General features: G+C 38.3%; 3 protein-coding genes across 3 annotated transcripts in view; 2 read left to right on the top strand and 1 right to left on the bottom strand.

Moving 5' to 3' along the window:
* Positions 1 to 21643, bottom strand: part of LOC135467226 (activating signal cointegrator 1 complex subunit 3-like) — a 94347-nt gene that overhangs the window by 14372 nt on the left and 58332 nt on the right. The window lies entirely within an intron of this gene.
* On the top strand, positions 8223 to 12597 carry LOC135482280 (uncharacterized). The gene is made up of 3 exons (XM_064762189.1): positions 8223 to 9459; positions 9815 to 9893; positions 10446 to 12597. Exons 1-3 carry the CDS (start codon positions 9081 to 9083, stop codon positions 12595 to 12597), a joined length of 2610 nt encoding a protein of 869 aa, XP_064618259.1. The 5' UTR covers positions 8223 to 9080.
* The window catches only part of LOC135467237 (uncharacterized), a 30682-nt gene continuing 29826 nt past the window's right edge, over positions 20788 to 21643 (top strand). The window contains exon 1 of the mRNA XM_064745013.1: positions 20788 to 21270. The gene's annotated coding sequence lies outside the window, so the exon portion shown is untranslated. The remainder of the gene's footprint in view (positions 21271 to 21643) is intronic.

The following is a 21643-nucleotide window of genomic DNA, read 5'->3' on the forward strand; positions in this document are numbered from 1 at the left end:
AATAGTTATGGTGTAAGCCTAGGGTTTTCTTCTCCAATGTCAAACTAAACTCCACTTGTGTACAGTTATGTAATGTGCAGAACGTGTAATTTCATGTAAACCTGTCACGTGTCACCCGTGTGGAGCCTCATGTTGGCCACAATACATCTAATGTCAGGTGACCTACTTTTACCAAATCAAAACACACATTAAAAAAAGTACAAGACATAGCAGTTCAACGAAGAAAGTTTTTGCAAGACAACTTAAAAACGAATCTATGCACTGAAATAAGCTGAGTGACTGCTGCCATACCCTGAGGTCAGAAAAACCACAATGCAGACAGGGAAGTCTGCAAACAGCCCACGACATTTAAGGTTACATATATACTGACACCCTGAATCCTACCCAGTAGACAGAAAGAGTATGAATAACAAACACTACCTGTGTTAGTGTGTCCTACAGCATCATACCTAGTGAGACAGTGCCTGACAAGTTTAGGAGAGATCTGCCTGTCTAACTTAGTTCTACCAGGAAAGGCACAGATCTACATGTGTATTTTTGGAGGAGGATCAGTTGGGAACTACATAAACCAGTCAAACTGAGGAAAATGGCAGTCAGATCAATTTGAGAACTGGATCAGCAGACATCTGCCCTTCACAGAGACATTTGAGAACTGGATCAACAGACAAATGCCTTTCTCAAAGAAACATCTGAGACCTGGATCAGCACACAACTGCCTTTCACAAGGACACACCTGAGAATTGGTTCAACAGCTATCTGCCTTTCTCAAGGAAACATCTGAGAACTTGAACAGCCTTTCACAAAGAGACATTTCAGAAAATGACCAACTGGGATTAACTTTTCTGACAGGATGAACTTGAGAGCAGTATCAGCTACAGCTCCCTGTAATGTCTTGTTGCCTTGATCTGTTTAGCCTGGTTAGTACAAATGTAAACAAGATAAGCAGAACACCTGTACCTTTTCACTGAATGACAACCACAAGAGTCATGTCCTGTCATAAGTACAGGTTATCCCAGGTCTCACTGTTCCTGTGTTTGGTGATGCTAATGAGTAAGTACAATTCCCATACAAAAAATTTAACTTTATATTGTGTGATTTTATTAACAAAACATGTTTCCTCATGAGCGGTATAACCTTCAACATGGAAAGCAATATTTGTCTCCATCAACAATAATTTTTGCTTTACTTTTCAAACATTAGATTACATGGTACTTTTCTGTAAACATCATTTCATATGAAAAAGGTTTTTACAAAACGTGATGTGTTAATTCCCGAAGGACTACATAAAATACTCCAGTTATGTTGAAAGAGCAGTCCACTGTATATAGAGAGCACATGGTTGAATCCACAGGACTCACCATGGTCTTTACCACATAACCCTGCATAATTATAAGACATGCGTTTGAATGCACAGGACTGACCATGGTTTTTACCAGATTAACCCTACATAACTACAAGACATGCATCTCAATGCACAGGACTGACTATGGTCTTTACCAGATTAACCCTGCATAACTACAAGACATGCACTTGAATCCACAGGACTGACCATGGTTTTTACCAGATTAACCCTACATAACTACAAGACATGCATCTCAATGCACAGGACTGACCATGGTTTTTACCAGATTAACCCTACATAACTACAAGACATGCATCTCAATGCACAGGACTGACCATGGTCTTTACCAGATTAACCCTGCATAACTACAAGACATGCACCTGAATGCACAGGACTGACTATGGTCTTTACCAGATTAACCCTACATAACTACAAGACATGCATCTCAATGCACAGGACTGACCATGGTCTTTACCAGATTAACCCTACATAACTACAAGACATGCATCTCAATGCACAGGACTGACTATGGTCTTTACCAGATTAACCCTGCATAACTACAAGACATGCACTTGAATCCACAGGACTGACCATGGTCTTTACCAGATTAACCCCACATAACTACAAGACATGCATCTCACTGCACAGGACTATGGTCTTTACCAGACTAACCCTGCACAACTACAACACTTGGACTTGAATCCACAGGACTGACCATGGTCTTTACCATGTCAAACCTACATAACTACAAGACATGCATCTCAATGCACAGGACTGACCATGGTCATTACCAGATTAACCCTGCATAACTACACGACATGCATTTGAATGCACAGGACTGACCATGGTATTTACCAGATTAACCCTGCATAACTACAAGACAAGCACTTGAATGCACAGGACTGACCATGGTCTTTACCAGAATAACCCTGCATTATAAACTACAAGACATGCACTTGAATCCACAGGACTGACAATGTTTTTACACCACGAATACAATCAGTCTTTAGTATAATCATTTTACATAATCTGGTATCGGTAATTCACAGGTACGATGAGACGGGTCCATACAGAAAGCACCTGCATCAATAACGCCACCCCTTTATCAGAAGTCACCATGAACTGTACTCACCCTGGCAGGATTGAGGTGTTGTCCTTACTGTATGCACACTTTCAGAATCAGACCCAGCCCCAGACTTGTCCAGGGTCTGTGCAGGGGGCAAAGTGTTCACAGATAATGGAAAGAGGAAGTCTCCTCAAGACTAACACTGTTTTTTTCAGTCTGTTCATCTATCCATAATTCTTGCTCTCCAGTCATTAAGCGTGTAGCTGAGGTTGAGAAACACTGCTCAACATACAACTACTTCCTGGCAAATTACACATGTGTTGAAGGTAAGTGATATTAATCCACAAAATTTTAAACTATGACAATTCACCGGTTGATAATTAGGCATAAAGTGAAGAGGTAACATTTATACACACGGTGCTTTAATAACCTGCTTTCTTCACACATCAGGTAAATTAAAAAAGGACGTGATAAAAACCCTGTCACAAAACACTGTCACAAGACAGTGCTAGAACTCTCCACCATTTGCGTGTACTGTACACAACGATCATCGCCATGCTCATATGGAGCAGAATTTAATATACTGATAGAAATATGGAAGCATTAAATTGTAAATCAGGGGACATACATGCAGTTATACATGGAGATCAGAGATGTGGACCGATACCAGGCTAAGTGACACAGTGAAATACTTAGATCTCACTCAGACTTCACCTTGGGCAATACGTGTCCCAAGAGTGGAAGGATGTGGGATTTAATTTAGTCCGTGGACTAGACCCAAAACTTCACATATTGGTACCACCCACGCTGGCCAAATCCCCTTGCTATATTTATGATGCTACATGTCTTTCGTACATGTTTTTATATGATAGCCCTTGCAGATCTGCAGCTTTGTATGGGTTAGGCTCCCTTTAATAAACATACTAGTACTTACTGTTCAATGCGCTCACTCATATATTGCCAACAGTCATACAATAACGGGGCTATTTTGAACCCCAGAAACAGAGTGTTTACTGTTAGCAATACTTCCTTAACTAATTCAAGTTATTCATCTCAAACATAATGATAGATTTTTGATGAAAGTTCACATTTTAGCCCTCTCTGGGTTGAGAGAGGGGTGAACTATAGGTTCGAGTCAGCAATTTTCTTTGCTCTCAAACTTTTTGTTTTGTAACACTTTAGGGCATTTTATCGTCCTTGTGTTAACAATTAACTGTTGATTTCAAGTTTAAAAATCACTGGGGAATTCAAAATGGTACACAGTACGGGTTTATCCATGTCCCCAAACACTAAAGGACACTGCAAGACTTTAGATTTTTTCAGAGAGATAATCATGCTCTCTTTTATCTGTCAGTGGGTGCCATGGATGTTTAACTAACAACTTGTCCCTTTATTGGGTGTCTTAACTGCACATTGGCTTTGCATATTGAAAAACAAAGTAAAGTGATTCATCCAACTCAGTGAAATATGATTGTTTTTGGACATTTTAACCTTGATGCTACTTGTAAATCTGTCAAGTCCAACACTTTTTGATTTAGCACTACTTCTGGAAGAATAAATGAATGATTATGGCTTAATGGCACTATTTCTAGAGGAAGACTCTTCTTTGTGTACAATCTAGAGCTTCTAATGCACAACTGTAGCATCAAGGTCCGTCTTGTGTAGGGCAAAGATTCTTTGGGCAAGTTTTTCAATTGCTGTTCCAAGTATGCTGCCATCTGCACCAAGCTAAGCCAACTGGATAGGAGGATCTTTCTTTTTCGTCCATAAGAGAACAACTGCATCTGCATGATAATTCTGGGATAGTGTGTGACAATTTCGTCTCTAAAGAGCCAAAATCTTGAGATCTATCAAACAACCTTCTGGGTGGAACACTCTGGAAGTAGTTGTTGTATCCCTAGAAAATCTTTCTACAAGTGATAGCTGCAGGTTAATCATAAGCACCTTTGGATAATGCAGTCAAGTGTCTGTCAAGTCTTTTGAAAATGCTACTGAACTACACGTAGCAGTCATGTAACATTTTTCTAACTTGTCCATGTTCAAGTCCTGTTGCCAGATGTCCTCCACCCGTATTAGAACGTTCCACAAACCTAATCTCGCGATATCAAGGATTCAGAGTCATCATCAAAACAATGAATGATGCCTGGCTGCTTCATTTGCAGAGCAGTGTATTCATCAACCATTGATATATCCATTAAGAAATGATTTGCTTCGAGGTCGATTCAGTCAATGTAGGCATTATTAAGTAGTCCAAAACTATGCAAAAATATACTTTCATTTATTTCTTTAGATTTTTGTGAAAAGGGTTAAAGGCACTCAAACATTTGACTTCTCAGGTGGGCTTTATGGACCATGCTATCAGAGGTTAGGAACTCTGATGTCGTAGGAAGTTTATCCAATTCTAATCACGACACTGAATGTTGGAATAACTCCTTTTACCAAAGACTGAAAGATTACTAAAATATTGTGCCCAAAAAGTACTTCCTTCTGGTGAACATCAGGAAAAAAGGTGATGTGACTCCAGAAATCCTAGATACTGTCAGTATGTCTCATAAAGCATACCACAGTTTTTAAATATTTGAATGCCTTTCAACACTCTCACAAAAATCTGAAAAAATAAATGAAAGTATTTTTACATATAGTTTACATTTCTTTTACTTTAATGTAGTAGTTTAGCAGTCTAACACATTATATGATGTCACTGTTCACAATATCATAAGAAAACACCACTAAAATCTCCAGTGTTTTCAAGGCAATATACCAGGTTGTAAAAATTTGAAGAAAAAAAGCATTTTCTCTGACAAACACTTCATAATAGAGTGTTTTTCTTTTTCTTGTCTTTAACATCAAAGTAGACATTTACACTCTGCAAAAAGTGTTATTTAATAATCTGGTCCTTAATGTTAATGTTTGGCTGTATCTTTAATTACTAGCGTTCATGACTGAAAGGCCTGATAATCTGATCAAAGGTTTGCTCTGACATTGTAGATCACAGGTATGGAAATAACACGAATGCTTACCTACATCGTAGCTCAGCTGATCTGCCTTAACTCACTGTAATAATGGGTGTAAATAAGATGGGCATATAAACCATTGGCAAACTGCTATCAACCCAGCTGAAAACCTTGAAAATCTTACATGTAAATGTACAGGTCAACTGATTATTCATCTCATACTGTGATGTACTTAATTTTTGCGCGGAACTAATTTTCGCGGATTTAGCGATGAACAGTTTACCGAAAAATTAATTCCAACATAAAAATTTTCTATTACAATAAATATAATGTATAATGGTAGTAGCATTACTGCACTCAGACACTTTGAGACAAAGAAATGCAATCAGGTACAGTCACAGCACTTTTATTCGTGAAATAAGCACAGAATTTTTTTCTCGATGACAGACATAGCAAACTGGATATTTAACATTTCTACATGTAAAAAAAGCGACTGAAATCCTATAAACAACATACAATCCAGCTTTAGCAAATCTGGACTGGATCATCCCTCGTCTTTTACTGATCTCCAACCACCTGGCGTGAAAGGGCTTAATAATGGAAGTTCAGGTGTCCACTACAGTTGATTGCCCACTGGAGCCCCATTATGAAAGAACATATTATAGGGAAGATGAAGGCTACGTTTCAGCGAAATCAGCACAATAGTTATGGGAGGGGATGCATGGACAAAATCTGAATACATGGAAAGCACAATTATGCCATGTCCTAAATGAGGGTAATCATAAAAATAACAATAATTATGAAAATAATACCCCAATTGCGACTAAACTTCAGCATGCAACAAGTTCAGATTATAGACAAGATGTATGGTAAGTTTCATCAAAGTGGGCGCAGTAGTTTGGGAGGAGGTGTATCCTCACCCAACCTCAAAGAGGGAGGTAGAAATAATTGGTAGAAATAAGGTTCCCTGCAGCGGTGATGTCAATAATGAGAACTGTAAAAAGGATTCCAGCACAGCACATTGTAAACAAAAAACCATGAACAGGTGCTCATGTGGTTTTCATTTTTTATTTTATTTATTTTTGTTGTGAAAAGAGCCATTGTACATAAAGTTATACATGTGGATCAGATAAAGTGGACAGTTACCACTGGCTAATTGACACAATTAAATAGGCACTTATTGGTTGGAGCTGAGCTTGGGAAATTTGAGGGCTGGAGGAGTGCATCAATCTGCCAGTGTATACCCAAGATCAGAAGGTTACAGGGGTTGGGTACCTACTGTAGACAATAGGTAACTGCTTACCTTTGATGTTCATTGTACAAAACAGTTTGGCAAATACAAATTATATCAAAGTGAAAATATGGGATTGTATTATCAATTAGGTATCCCTCCCCTCCGCAAGCTATGGAAAGGCAGAATTTCATGGTCATACAGGACAAAAACATATATTCTACAGTAACGCAAACATGAGGGTTAAGCAATGTTTAAAGAGTATTAAAAACAAGAAACAATATATAATTACTTATTTTACAACAGGAGTGAAAATACCTAAATAGCCATAGCTATTTTGTTTTAAGTTGGTTGGTAACTTTTTAAATTAACTTTTAATCTGGAATTTTTACTAGGCCACAGGATGTGCTCATCTACCTACATGTAAGAGACAAATAAGCATCCGTGCGACGTCAGTGGAAATGTAGGTGCATTCAAGTTATGGAAATATCTCACTTCTGGTTGGCTAAGATTGATAACAAGGCAGTGCTTTAGATTTTCTCAATGTGCACGATTGTGATTACTTTAAACTGCAATATAGACTTTAAACTGCAATATAGACTCCATGTGAGGTACTTAATACGTACATACATTTGGTCTCCTCGTGTTGTCTTTTCTTTTACCTCAGCTACATGTATATTTTGTTTATAACAGAGATAATGGACCTATGTGGTGATGAGGCTTGGAATTTAACATCACCCACACACCTGGGTGACTTCTCTTCAGTGTCTGTAGACCGCATCAAGAACTGTGCATGTATGGTGCAAGGGGGATCACATCAGCTAATAGCTGTGGATGTGGCAATGCCTCAAACTACCAAAAACAACTGTCCCAGTGCTTCTGTCAAGGTGGTCTGGAGTTCGAGTGATGGTGGTACAAACAGGTCACAGATAATCATAAAAGAATCAGAAGCATTCACAAATCAATACCTGGTGAACAATTCGGACATCACTTGGATCTACTACACCAGAAACTGCACCAGGATAACACAACGTGTGTGGTTTAAACTACAGCCAGGTAGGTCCATGTATACTTAATATACATATTTGATAACTAGCAGACCATGATATATACAGTATAACCATGAGTCTGCCAACAGAATATGTCACTGTCAATCATTCCAAAGGTAAATCTTTATCCACATTTCATCAAGTTCCACCTTTCTGCTGATTTCAAGTTTTCAAAATGGCTGCCGTCTTTTGTCTGTTAGGACGCTGGATACTTGGTTATCCTAGTTCCCGGGCCTCATAAATGCCCAGTCAAGGGGCCCAGGAACGCAGAAGGTGTATATGATGGGCAGCCACTTCTGTGAGGTTTAAGTGAGCACAGAAGCTGAAATTTAATATTTTTTTTATTTATTTATTTATTTTATTGGTGTTTTACCCTGTACTCAAGAATATTTCACTTATACAACAGCGGCCAGTCGGTGGAAGGAAATCAGGCAGAGCCTAGGGGAAACCCACAACGATCGGTAGGTTGCTAGCAGACCTTCCCACGCACAGCCGGAGAGGAAGCCAGCATGAGCTGGACTTGAACTCACACCAACCACATTGTACATTATATTGCACTGTGTTGGCGTGCAACCCCCTTGACCATGAAGGCCCATCTGAAATTTAATAAATATGAATGGATATTTACCTTTGGGATGATTAACAGCTCAAGATTTTAACACTCAATCTGGTGGTCTAAGACCCTATGCATTGTAAACGAAGTAAGCGGACATCCTGGGGAGGTCAACTGTTTTCAGAAACTTTACAATCATCCTATGGAGGTGAATGGGAGAAGCCAAGACTATTCAAAACCAGTTCAAGTACAAAAAAGTGAACACAGTCATCCAGGGCTAAATGGTGAAGCCAAAACTTCATAAAGCATTTTTTTCGTAAGAACATGATGTCTTCAAAAATGCTTCTCACCACTGCACAATGAGGTGATGGTTATGTTATAAAGAAAAGAAACTATTTAACAATAAGACTAAATGGTGAGAAGAAATACTGTATTTAGAAAGAACAATAATATGCAATGTACTAAGAACATAAAAACAGTCGCAGGATATGCTGTGTTTACAAGGCCACAGGGGCAAAGGTCAGACCTTCAAAAATATGCTAAGGTCATGAAAAACATTAACAAAATTTAAACATGTGATTAAGTTTGTCACAAAATATAACCTCAATGGCCCCAATAGCTATGGAAATATAGAATTTGATAACTCAATAAATAGTGTTCTTGTCATTGCCTAATCAAGTGTGGTACAGGATGGGTAAACATTGCTAAATGTATTACAAAAATTGAGTGTTTACAAAAGTATAGACTGAGAAACAGATGGAGAGAAGACTAAGCAGATTCACAGATGGATGCCAAACAACAGGATAATACCCCAAGCCCAAGTTTGGGCGAGGAGTATAAAACACACTGAGTGTTATTCAAACATGTGAACTGTGCGTTTGTAGAATGTTATGGTTTCTCTTTCTGACAGTCAACAGATCTCAAGCAACAATTTACTGTGGAAAATCTATACCTAACAGCACTCACATAACACCAACGCTGGTGACCCAATCTTCAAATACAACTCCCGAACGGACCATTCCCTCCAATGTCACCAGCCAAACAACCATGACAAGCATAACAGAACCAAGTGAGAATGCCACCACTGTCAACGACACCAGCTCCATGACCAATTCTACAACATGGCCACCTGTTACAACAGAGAACCAAACTGAAATGTCACCAACTCCTTCACCAATGAGCAGCACTGCAGTCACCGCAAACTCAACTTCAAATTCTTCAGCTGTGAACGACCCCACTTTCAACACAGACAGTTCATCACAAGGTATTTTATTTATTTATTTATTTGATTGGTGTTTTATGCTGTACTCAAGAATATTTCACTTATACAACAGCAGCCAATATTAAGGTGGGAGCATCACAAGGTATTTATACTTCATTCTCATACCCATTACTTATGATGTCTACATATAAACAGATAAGTATTAATTTGTTTAACATAACATAGTACAATATTTTCTTTTAAGATCATGCAGCCATTTTTATTCACTACAATGTGATCATACAGATTGCACAACAGAATCATCTGAAGTTTGTTTTAATGCCAAAAACTGTTTCAACTCAACTGAAAATGACTTACAAAATACATTTGTCTTACTGAAATATTCATTCCCTTGCAGTTGAAGTAATCGTAGGCTCAGTGATTGGTGCATTTTTTGCTGTTGTCATAGCAGTGGTGCTTGTCATCGTTCTCTACAGGTAAACTCCTCTCTACAGTGCTTACATGTCTGCTCGACACAAATGTCACCGGCTTTGGTTGACCAATCACAATACAATGTTGTTGGGCAAATCCATATTACAGGTCAGGCCAGGCTGGATACTTCAACACAGAACTCTACTTCAATGTCAACTAACCATTTCCATATCCACAAAAACTAAATATCTAAATCTAGCTGACACTATGATCCTAGCCTTTCATCTCATCAATGTCTTAAATACCACAAACTGTATTACAATGTACATACTAGGATCTGAGTTTTAATAGAATTTCATGACATATATCACAAACTCAGGAATTTATTGACATAACTCTGGCTGGCCCAGTCTGGTTGAATGCAACCTGCACTTGAACCTATAAGGTTGTGTGTTTAAAAACCAACTCCCACCAGTTTATCATGGACTTAATGTCAACAAAGACTTTCGCCTAACAATCAGAACATGTGTCTGGTGCTATCTTTAACACTAAGTAGAAATATACCTTTTGCATAATTTCAGGTGTCTTATTTATAGCTCTGATTTGTTCTTAAACAGACGGCACAAAAGCAGAAAATACACAAAATCCCATCATCCACTAAGCAATGGGGCAAACACAGCCAGATATGAGAATACCTCTGCGGATCTCCCACTTGTGGCCATGGGTCCGTCTCCACACACAACAGGCTATGACCACATAGCAGCAGTTGGCACTGTCCAGGGTGATGACAACAGTGGCATGTACAACAATACTGGAAATGTCTACAACCATACCCTGGACGAGGAAGAGTATGACCATATACAGACTGTTGCCACAGTCCACCCATCCAGAGCAATTCACCGCAAGCAACCAGATGACACCTATAACAACTTGTATGAAGGCCATAACAGCACTGTCCAGCTTAACGGTTTGTCAGAAAGTACCACTGACATGAACGACCATAATTCTGCTGCCAATGACATTTATTCACAAATACAAGACAAGCCTCAGTCAGAACAACCTGGAAGTGACACCATACTTCATAAAAGCCATGAAGAAACAAAAGAAGAGTTTGTGGAGAATGACTTGTACCAAAGTGTAGATGAATGTGAAACAGACCAAAGCCCCACCCAACATGCCCGGGGAGGACAGGGGCTACACTCCTATCATGTTTTGGAAAAGGACTTTGGTTCGAGGGTTCCAGAAAATCCCCCTCATTCAGCTGACAAGGATGTCTATAAAGATGAGACACCTTCCTCAACTCCTCATAAAAGCCATGACCTAACAAACGAGGAAACAGAGTTTGTGGAGAATGATTTGTATCAAAGTGTAGACCAATGTGACACAGACAAAAGCATCACCCAACATGCCCGGGGAAGAATGGGGCTACGCTCCTATCATGTTTTGGAAAAGGACTTTGGTTCGAGGGTTCCAGAAAATCCCCCTCATTCAGCTGACAAGGATGTCTATAAAGATGAGACACCTTCCTCAACTCCACATAAAAGCCATGACCTAACAAACGAGGAAACAGAGTTTGTGGAGAATGATTTGTATCAAAGTGTAGACCAATGTGACACAGACAAAAGCATCACCCAACATGCCCGGGGAAGAATGGGGCTACGCTCCTATCATGTTTTGGAAAAGGACTTTGGTTCGAGGGTTCCAGAAAATCCCCCTCATTCAGCTGACAAGGATGTCTATAAAGATGAGACACCTTCCTCAACTCCACATAAAAGCCATGACCTAACAAACGAGGAAACAGAGTTTGTGGAGAATGATTTGTATCAAAGTGTAGACCAACGTGACACAGACAAAAGCCCCACCCAACATGCCCAGGGAGGACAGGGGCTACGCTCCTATCATGTTTTGGAAAAGGACTTTGGTTCGAGGGTTCCAGAAAATCCCCCTCATTCAGCTGACAAGGATGTCTATAAAGATGAGACACCTTCCTCAACTCCACATAAAAGCCATGACCTAACAAACGAGGAAACAGAGTTTGTGGAGAATGATTTGTATCAAAGTGTAGACCAATGTGACACAGACAAAAGCATCACCCAACATGCCCGGGGAAGAATGGGGCTACGCTCCTATCATGTTTTGGAAAAGGACTTTGGTTCGAGGGTTCCAGAAAATCCCCCTCATTCAGCTGACAAGGATGTCTATAAAGATGAGACACCTTCCTCAACTCCTCATAAAAGCCATGACCTAACAAACGAGGAAACAGAGTTTGTGGAGAATGATTTGTATCAAAGTGTAGACCAATGTGACACAGACAAAAGCATCACCCAACATGCCCGGGGAAGACTGGGGCTACGCTCCTATCATGCTTTGGAAAAGGACTTTGGTTCGAGGGTTCCAGAAAATCCCCCTCATTCAGCTGACAAGGATGTCTATAAAGATGAGACACCTTCCTCAACTCCTCATAAAAGCCATGACCTAACAAACGAGGAAACAGAGTTTGTGGAGAATGATTTGTATCAAAGTGTAGACCAATGTGACACAGACAAAAGCATCACCCAACATGCCCGGGGAAGACTGAGGCTACGCTCCTATCATGTTTTGGAAAAGGACTTTGGTTCGAGGGTTCCAGAAAATCCCCCTCATTCAGCTGACAAGGATGTCTATAAAGATGAGACACCTTCCTCAACTCCTCATAAAAGCCATGACCTAACAAACGAGGAAACAGAGTTTGTGGAGAATGATTTGTACCAAAGTGCTGATCAACTCTAAATTAACATCTGTCAGCAAAGCCATATGTGTATAAACTATAAGCCAACATACAGCCACTTTGTTTGACTCCAGGCAATCACACAACAGGCTCTTCTCAAAGGGAGAGAAGTATCTTCTCACAGAAATTGTCACTGTGATATAGTGCTTGTGCTCACAAATATCTCACAAAATTACACAATGCATTTGCAAAAATGACTGTCAATGTGTACACAGTTGTAGTTCAAGTTCATAATTGGTCTCTCTTTCATTAGATGTTTGGGCTTTTCTATAATTCATTTGTCCCAAATGTAAACCACTGAGAGAAGTTTGTTATTGTTGTTCAATGCCATAGGACCTATTTAATAACAGTGAGCATAAGGCAGATTTGTTTATGCATGTTATATGGTGATATACAGGAAAATGTTGGGAAAGTTTCCATTCCCAAAAGCTGGGAAAGCCTGTATTTCAGTTGTGTTGAAACTATGCTTAGATTTAATATTACATTAATCAGCATTATCATATATTCAGAAAGTGTAATCCCTATTGACGATAATACTGTCAGCATTATCATAGTTTTGAAGTGTTAGCTAGGCTTAAGAATTGCATCTTTTCTGCAACCATCATGTTGCATTTGAAGAGTGACATCCTAGCTTAATTCTTCATACACAAAATATCTCACATGTTGCTCAGGGCATTAATATTTGGATTATTAAATATTTATGCTTTCAATTGATACAACAGCATATTGAATGTATGTAACTTCACGAATATTCCAAAATCAGAATTACAAAGCTGATGTGCCATGTGTCATCTTATATATCACACTGTCTAACAGTCAACTTCATCCTGTGCCAAAGCAAATGTTGCCCTTTACATTAGGTTTAATTATTTTCAGCATGATATTTACATACATGCATTATCCATCAGGGGAGAAAACTCTTGTGCTTCATGACACACAAGTTAAGCCCCACGATTATCTCCCATAATTAAATTTCAGTACAGTAGGATCCGCTTTATTGCACTGGGTAAATGCAAGAAAATATTATGCAATTAACTGATCTGTTTCTTTAACTGAATTTATCATCAAATGTATAGAGTTGTATCCCTTGGTTTTTTTTTTTATTTTGTTCAGATTTTTTCTATGTGGGTGGGTATGCGTGTGAGGTTTTTCATTGTATTCCTAACCTGCTCAAAGAGCTATCATGATAGACAAATTGTGTACCACTTGTCAAGATCAATTATACTTGCTTGCTTCAATCATTTTCAGTGCACTTTATTTATTTACATGTTCCTAATATTTTTTTTATACATTTTTATATATTACCTACACCATTGCTCCTCTGAAAAAGAAATATTATATCTTTCTATAATTGTTCTTTACATTTTTTAATTAGACATCCATCTTACGTTTCACTATGATTAATTAAGTTGCGTATTATTTGGAAAAGCTTTTATTCTGAAATATGCCTCGGATTCATTACACAGGGCTAATAAATATTGCTTAATAAAATGTTGGTTTTGACTTCCATACACAACCAGATCCATATATATTTATTTTTTTGACGGTTGTTTAAAGCCATTCTCAACAATTTTTCACACATACAATATGGTAGGCTGTTTTATGGGTGGAAGAAACTCGGGAGCCCAGAGTAAACCACTGACCTTCAGCAAGCTACTGGCCAACTTTCTCACTGTCATATTGATCAACCTGATTTGTAACCAAATATGTCAACCCAAGAAAGGCCTGTCAGTTTCTTGCCTTAATCTCTGTATACCTCATAAATTCTGAATGTGTAGTCTTCTGTCAAAGACAACCAAATAAAATCTGCTTTCTGCCATCAAGAGAGCTCTCAGAATCAGGTAAAATGAGTACTTTGGTCTTGGGTGAAATTTTAGGTCCTATACAGTAATCACACTGTCAATGTCTCACAGACTTCTCTAAAATCAGCACAAATCTTACTAGAACAACTCACACCTCCTGTTTATACAACAGGAAAACTTTGATTTTAGTTTCAGTTATTTTATTTACATGCATTTGATACACCTGCATTTACATGCATTTTGATTACTGACAACTTCATAACTAGCACTGGTTCACGATTTGGATACTGATTTCATTCATTCGCCCTGAAAACATTCCTGGTGTCTTATTAACATCTTTGAAAACTGATAACCGCCTCTCTTTGGATAAATCCATTTTAACTTTGGAACTTTCTGTGTTTTCTTCAAGTTCTTTAGTGTCATGTGTTGAACGATGTCTTGGGAATTAAACATCCACTTTGGCTGACAACTGGCAAATTAATGTCTGTTTTGATGCCTAGATCCTAACAGTTTGTGCATCTGTATACACATTTTCACCTGAAGAAACTTCTTGTGTACACACTCAGCTTTCATGAAAGTGAAATGACTGGTAACAGCCGTGGCTTGAATTCTGTCGATACTCAGATGCTGGTAGAGCTATGTATATCAGCTCCTGTCGCCATGGAGCCCTGCACTACCAGAGCCTGTCCTCAATATATTGATTTCCCCAGCACATGTCTGTAACCTGCTGCCACTGACGGAGGGACTGAGTCTAGGTAGAAAGATTTGGGTCTTCTTTAACCTACATACATGCATGTACATGGTCATCTTATCAACTGCCACAGTCTCTGTGTTGGTAAGTATTACAAATATTGAGTGCCGGATTTATGCCTAAGCTAAACAACCTACATACAGCTTATCTCACAATCTGCATGTTAGGACATCGTAAAATTTCTGGATTTCTGGTTTTCTTTGCTTTTAATATTCTATTCGGCTTTTCATGTGTGCTGTAAAGTGGCAATTTTATATTTGTAGTTTTACGTTATGGCTTTGTATGTACTTCATTTAAGTCACATTTTAAGCCTAAATTTTCAGTTTTAACAATGGTCCTCAATCCAAGCTGGTACAACTTAGGGCCTCTTCAAGTCTAAAGCCATCTGTGATTGTATCTCACTACAATCAAGATGTAGCATCCTCGTCTCAATTATACCTTGGATGGCGTTACAGTCTGCTACAAGGCTTTATACCTTGCTGTTACAAAACCTTACACCTTGATGTTACAGTCTGCTACAAGGCTTGAGCTTTTGAGATCTGGAGCATTAGGCAATGTAGGGTAGATTCCATACATACGACTTTTAATCATTTCATGCATCACAGCAAGGATCTAGGCATGTTTGCATAAAATCTGAATTAGTTCATGTATTTATTTATTTATTTATTTGATTGGTGTTTTACGTTGTACTCAAGAGTATTTCACTTATACGACGACGGCCAGCATTATGGTGGGAGGGAACATGACAGAGCCCGTAGGAAACCCACGACTATCCGCAGGTTGTTGACACTTACGGCCGGACAGGAAGCCAGCATGACCTAGACTTGAACTCACAGCGACCGCATTGGTGAGAGGCTCCTGGGTCATTACGCTGCGCTAGCACGCTAACCAACTGAGCCACAGAGGATCCAAGTACATGTATGTACATTTCACTGATAATGTGTGGTGAAATGATACTGAATTGCCCAGGCCCTTATGTTACAGATATTAAAGTATATACTGTGAGCAATACATGTATCTCTCATCCTGTATAATGCACTGTTACAAGTTACAAGCATCATGATATATGCTGTCCTGTGGTTACATCAATTAAGGCATCCCATAAATATTACAACAGTGACAGGCTGCTACTGTGCTTATCATTTTGCCAGGTGATCATCATTCTTTTACCTCTTCACACAACAATAAGCGTGTTGTATTACGTTTGCTAACTGAAAGGTTAAACTTAAATTCAAAAGAAGTACAATATAAAATAGTTTCAAGATGAACATCATAAGAAGGTTGAAAAATTACAGATTAATATAGATTAATCTTGGCTTTTCTATAATGAGCAATACAATTTATGGGATTCTACAAAAGGGCATAGGATACATTTTACAGTTTTATAGAGAGTAATAATTTTACATGTCATTGCAAGAGAGCGTCATGTCAATAAAGAGTGATAATTGCCAAAGACTACCTTTATTTGATAACTAATTCACTTTAAAGCCACTCAGTTAAACACCTTACACTTTATCAGCAACAACTTGGAAATTTATTCACTTGATATGATTATTTCATCTTAATGACTATTTTACTGAATGATGAAGATCAGGTTTATCAGTGGGAAGAATGTGCTCAGCTCCTTGCCAGATCAACCAAACCAGAAAGATTTATATTCAAGTAAAAATACAACTCACTGGTCAGGGAATATCTTACACGGCTCACACAGCTGTGGCTGCTTAATTTACACCTTAGGGCCCAACTGTAATTCTTGTCCATGGAAATTCTCTCGAGACTTTTTAAAAAAACATTCCTTAATACTAAGTCTGTTAACATATGCACAGTTTAGAGTTGTGTAGGTCTACATGAGTAGATGAATTTATACAAGTGAAGTGCATGTACACTTTATACATATACAGTTCATATACTAGCTGTGACAACAGCATTCTATCTACATAATCAAACAACAACATGTTTACTGACTGATAAAGTTTTACTATTATCTCACACCCCTAAATGCTTTACTGACTACATGTACAATGCTAATACACCTTCTTTTGATATACCAGTCTTATTTCTGCATATTTTTAACGCAAAGCAAAAATTGTTCTCTGTAAGCCTAAGTGCTACTGGTTGGCTAGCTCTTCTTAGCTGCTTCTGTATCATATGCTGATTGATTGATTGGTATTTTTGGAGTATCCTGAGGGAAGAAAACAACATTTTGCCTAGCAACATGGAAACATGCGGCTGGCAAGCATACACGTAGTTGTGCTGGACAGGCAACACTGCAGAACTTCACAAAGCTCACCATTTCCATCAGTATATGATACTATACTCAAAATGGCATACAAGCTTGTCTCACCTCTCCTTTAACGCTCGTTCGTTTTTAACTGGGTATTTCTATAATGAAACTATTTAATGATCACTATGAATGAATGAATGATTATGGTTTAACGGCAAATTGGCTTTATCTCAGCCATATCATGGCGAGAACATGTCTGTACAAGGAGACAATGAATGGCAGTTAAAAGAACCAAATCTCGATAAAACTGGAAAACCACAAGATGTTTCAGAACAGATAATCCAGAAATGTGTATACAAAATGTACAATATATATATGGGAAGAATCATATTTTGTAATATAGGCCAATGGCCTTTAAATATTTAATGACAGCTTTGCCACCAATGCTGTCAAATAAATTGAATATAGTGTTGACCATGTAGAACTTTTCCCGAACATGGGCAAAGTCCACACAGTCAACCAGGATATATCTGATGCCATATTGAACATCATACACAACAAACTTGAAATCTAATGATCAGACTGATGTATGCTGTAAAGCAAATTCTGTGCAAATAAACTTTTGATAGGAACTGTTATCCCATCTTGTTGTTCACAGACAATTCCTCATGAATTCCTATGGTTTCTACATTTTATTGATCATTATTTAAGCCTTTCCTATCTGTTTTACATCTTTCACCCTTCACAGATTTACAGTCAACGTTTTGAAATTTGCTATTCAGCATGTAAGTGGATTTCAGTGTGTAGTATATTAAAACAAAAAATCTAAACCACCCTAAATGCTCTACAAATTCCACCACAAGCATAATGAATGTTTTGGCATATTACAGGCATGTTACCTGATCTAGACAGGTTATTATATAATTTCTGTTCATACATGCCCCTACCTGAACAATGCATTTTAAATTAGTCTTTAAAATCAAATAAATTTTGTTTTTAAACTGCATCAAGAGTTCTATTTTACCAGTTGAATTTGTTGATGATTTAGGGTAAACTTATCAGTAAATCACCTTCTATGCATGATCAATACAGTTCACAGTCGCCCTTTTCAGTGGTGGTTTTAGAAGTTTGGACATTTACAGAGGAAATATCCACATTTCAGCCTGAATTTGATGACACATAGACATTCATGATCTTAGAAACAATTTTTCTGCACCTGTCAAGACCACGTCCCCCGCCCCTCTCAAAATATGGTCAGTAAAATGAGCAGAATGGCAACATATAGCTTCAGTTGTCAACCATTGAAATTGTAAATATATAACTATGCTCCTTCTCTATATTTTATACTTTACCAGTATACGCACGCACATGTAACTAATATGCTTTGACAAATAGGCTCCTACATAACTGTTACAGTGTAATTCCCAGAGAAGCTGAAGAGAAACTGTAGATATAAGCTCAAACTAATCATTTACATTAACCACAGCACTCAGTCTATCATTTTTGCACGTACGCATGTAGAACTGCCTATTTTGAAGTATGATACAGTCTACTGTGATTTGGGATACATAGAAATAACCAGTTAAAAATAAAAGAAAAATGGGAATGTTCTTAAATCAGCTGAAAATGTGCAGCGCCTGTGCAAAACATCTAAAAATATTATCTTCTCAAAACAAAATGGATATGAGTGAAAAAATTATACATCAAATGCGTCACGGGAAAAGATCCAGACAATTTTATACCTACAGACCTAATGTTTCACATACAGAATACAAATGTATACTTAATAGCAGTGGTGACGCCAAGCATCTGACACCTTCCACCAAAGGGGGAAAATGTTTCACTGAAGGAATGTCTCCATTCAGTGAAGACAAGGGAGCCTATGTCATGAGGGAACATTAGCCTGTTGAAGTTGCTTCACCGCTTGCCAATTACACTCATGCTTTTCCCATCAGTGTAAGAAAAGACTGTTTTTTTCCCGTGAAAACACATACATGTTCCCTGTTTTTGGCTCCAGATGGTATATCTCAGAGAAACAGATTAAATTCTTGGTTGCCCCTTTCTCCTCTTTCCTCGCTACTTGAAGGCTATAAACTTTACAAACAACAAAATGAATGATGAATTTGGCACAGAGCCAAGTACACAAAACATGATCAATGAGGGTAACCATGAAATAACAGCTTTGTAGAGACATCCAGCATCTCCTGCACAGCAAACTGCTGACACATGGATAATCGCTGTTATCTGATTTACTTCTGCTGACTGGACAATATAATCTAATGAAACACAACTTCAACTAAGATATGCGTAATTCTTCAAGGAGACACTGATTTTGTTTACACGTTCAAAAATAAAACGCACCAGTGTTTGTGTGGAACAGTTGAACTTAACCCTGAAATGTGTGTGGGTATATGTGTTTGGCGGGAGGGGGGGTGGGGACGGTGCTTTTCACAAGGTAAATCTCAGCAAAATATACACGCATTCTTTTCTCCTACATTAGGCACTTAGCCATGTATGCTTAATTGTATTCCCTAAAGTTGTTTTAATGAAAAAAAAGCACTTTTACAAGCATATAAAAGCTTTAAAATTATAATCTGATATCAACATTCAAGTTCTCAGATATGTAAATCAAAAAAAATAAAATAAATATAAAATCCACAATGAACTCTTTAATTAGCCCTATAAGATGGTTGAATCAATCAGAACCAGGCAAAATGTTCCAATTTAAGAAACCTGAACAGTATGTAACAGTACGTGACATTCCATAAAATCAGGGTAACGCAGCAGCTACGGGTTGTAATTCAATACCACAGAATATATAAAATTAACACAATTTGCAACACAGGAAAAAAGCCAAAGGAAAGTCTGGAAGGAGATGTAGACTGCAGTATTAGGATTAAGAATCTCTCCACAACAGGGTACAATTCTTCCCAAAAATTGGAGCAAGACAATTTAAGTTATATATTACCAAAGATGTTGGTCAGCTTGTTATGGTGCTTGGAAGCAAGAAGAAATATAATGAGTTTGAGTTTTGCTAGTAATTTTTTTTTAATTACATAATCCCAGAAACATGTTGTGGAGCCAGATGGACAGTCGATACTGACAGTTTCTGACTTCATTTGGTGTGTATGTCTTCGGTATGACAAAAAGTGAGTAAAGGATATCAAGCTTGTACGTGTAGCTTGTTTAGACAATGCTGCATTTCACCTTAGCTTTATTCATTTGACACAATTTGCTTGAGACGATGCTGCATTTCACCTTAGCTTTATTCATTTGACACAATTCTCTTGATTCTAATTGATTCCTCTACCTTATACATCTGAGTGGAGTTTTTTGTAAAGTTTTATTAATTTGTTATCCGATATCGTTGGCATCAAAAGTATCATTTTAAGGCCTTTTATGTTTTTCTGAAACTGCATTTTTACATCCTAAACATAGGCTACCAAGACTATTTGCATAATGCACTTATAAATGGCCTGGATGAGCCTGGCAGGTCAGAGCAGAGGACAATTTGACATGTAAAGCACTATACCCATACAATCACTGGCTGCAACAGAACCCGGTAAAACTACTGTTAAGGTACCCAGCATCTTAGTGAGCAGAATTGGCCCAGTACCAGAAGAAATATGGCACTCAGCTGGGAATCCCTGGCAGATATAAACAACAGCAGCATACTGCCCTAGCTGCCACAACACACAGCTGTCTCAGAACACTACTACGAATTACTACTGTGTGATGTAGCAGCAGGTTCAGGGCGCCATAGTAAGCCAAGGTTATTCACCAGTACAGAAGCAACTCTAGATTCTGGTACATTATACTACTGGCTGGAGAACTGTCTATAACTCCTATACACATTTCTCCTGGCACCTGTGCTACCGAGCAGTTACACATCTAAAAGGTAAGCTCTATCCCTAGAACGCTAAATCTCCTCTTACAGATATATGATGACCAGGTGTGTACTGATAAGGTGTATCGTGACTGCTTGTGTGGCGACCGGAAGCATAGTAACCAGGTAGGCCTGTTTGGTGATCGGGTGTATGGTAGACAGGTGGACATGTATGGTGATCAGGTGTATAGTAGACGGTTGGACATGTATGGTGATCAGGTGTATGGCAGCCTGGTGAATGTGATTGATGATCAGGTGTAAGGTGACCAGGTGAACCTGTACAATGATCAGGTGTATGGTGACCAGGTAAACCTATATGATGATAGGTGTATGGTGACCAGGTGAACCTGTACGATTATCAGGTGTATGGTGACCAGGTGAACCT

This window comes from Liolophura sinensis, chromosome 1, assembly GCF_032854445.1.
Source record: "Liolophura sinensis isolate JHLJ2023 chromosome 1, CUHK_Ljap_v2, whole genome shotgun sequence".
Lineage (NCBI taxonomy): Eukaryota > Metazoa > Mollusca > Polyplacophora > Chitonida > Chitonidae > Liolophura > Liolophura sinensis.

Excerpts from the sequence above, each read along its gene's own strand:
- LOC135482280 (XM_064762189.1), top strand. The coding sequence starts at position 9,081 with ATGTTATGGTTTCTCTTTCTGACAGTCAACAGATCTCAAGCAACAATT. Across the intron at positions 9,460-9,814 it reads CACAGACAGTTCATCACAAG|TTGAAGTAATCGTAGGCTCA; the intron begins GTATTTTATTTA and ends ATTCCCTTGCAG. Across the intron at positions 9,894-10,445 it reads CTTGTCATCGTTCTCTACAG|ACGGCACAAAAGCAGAAAAT; the intron begins GTAAACTCCTCT and ends GTTCTTAAACAG.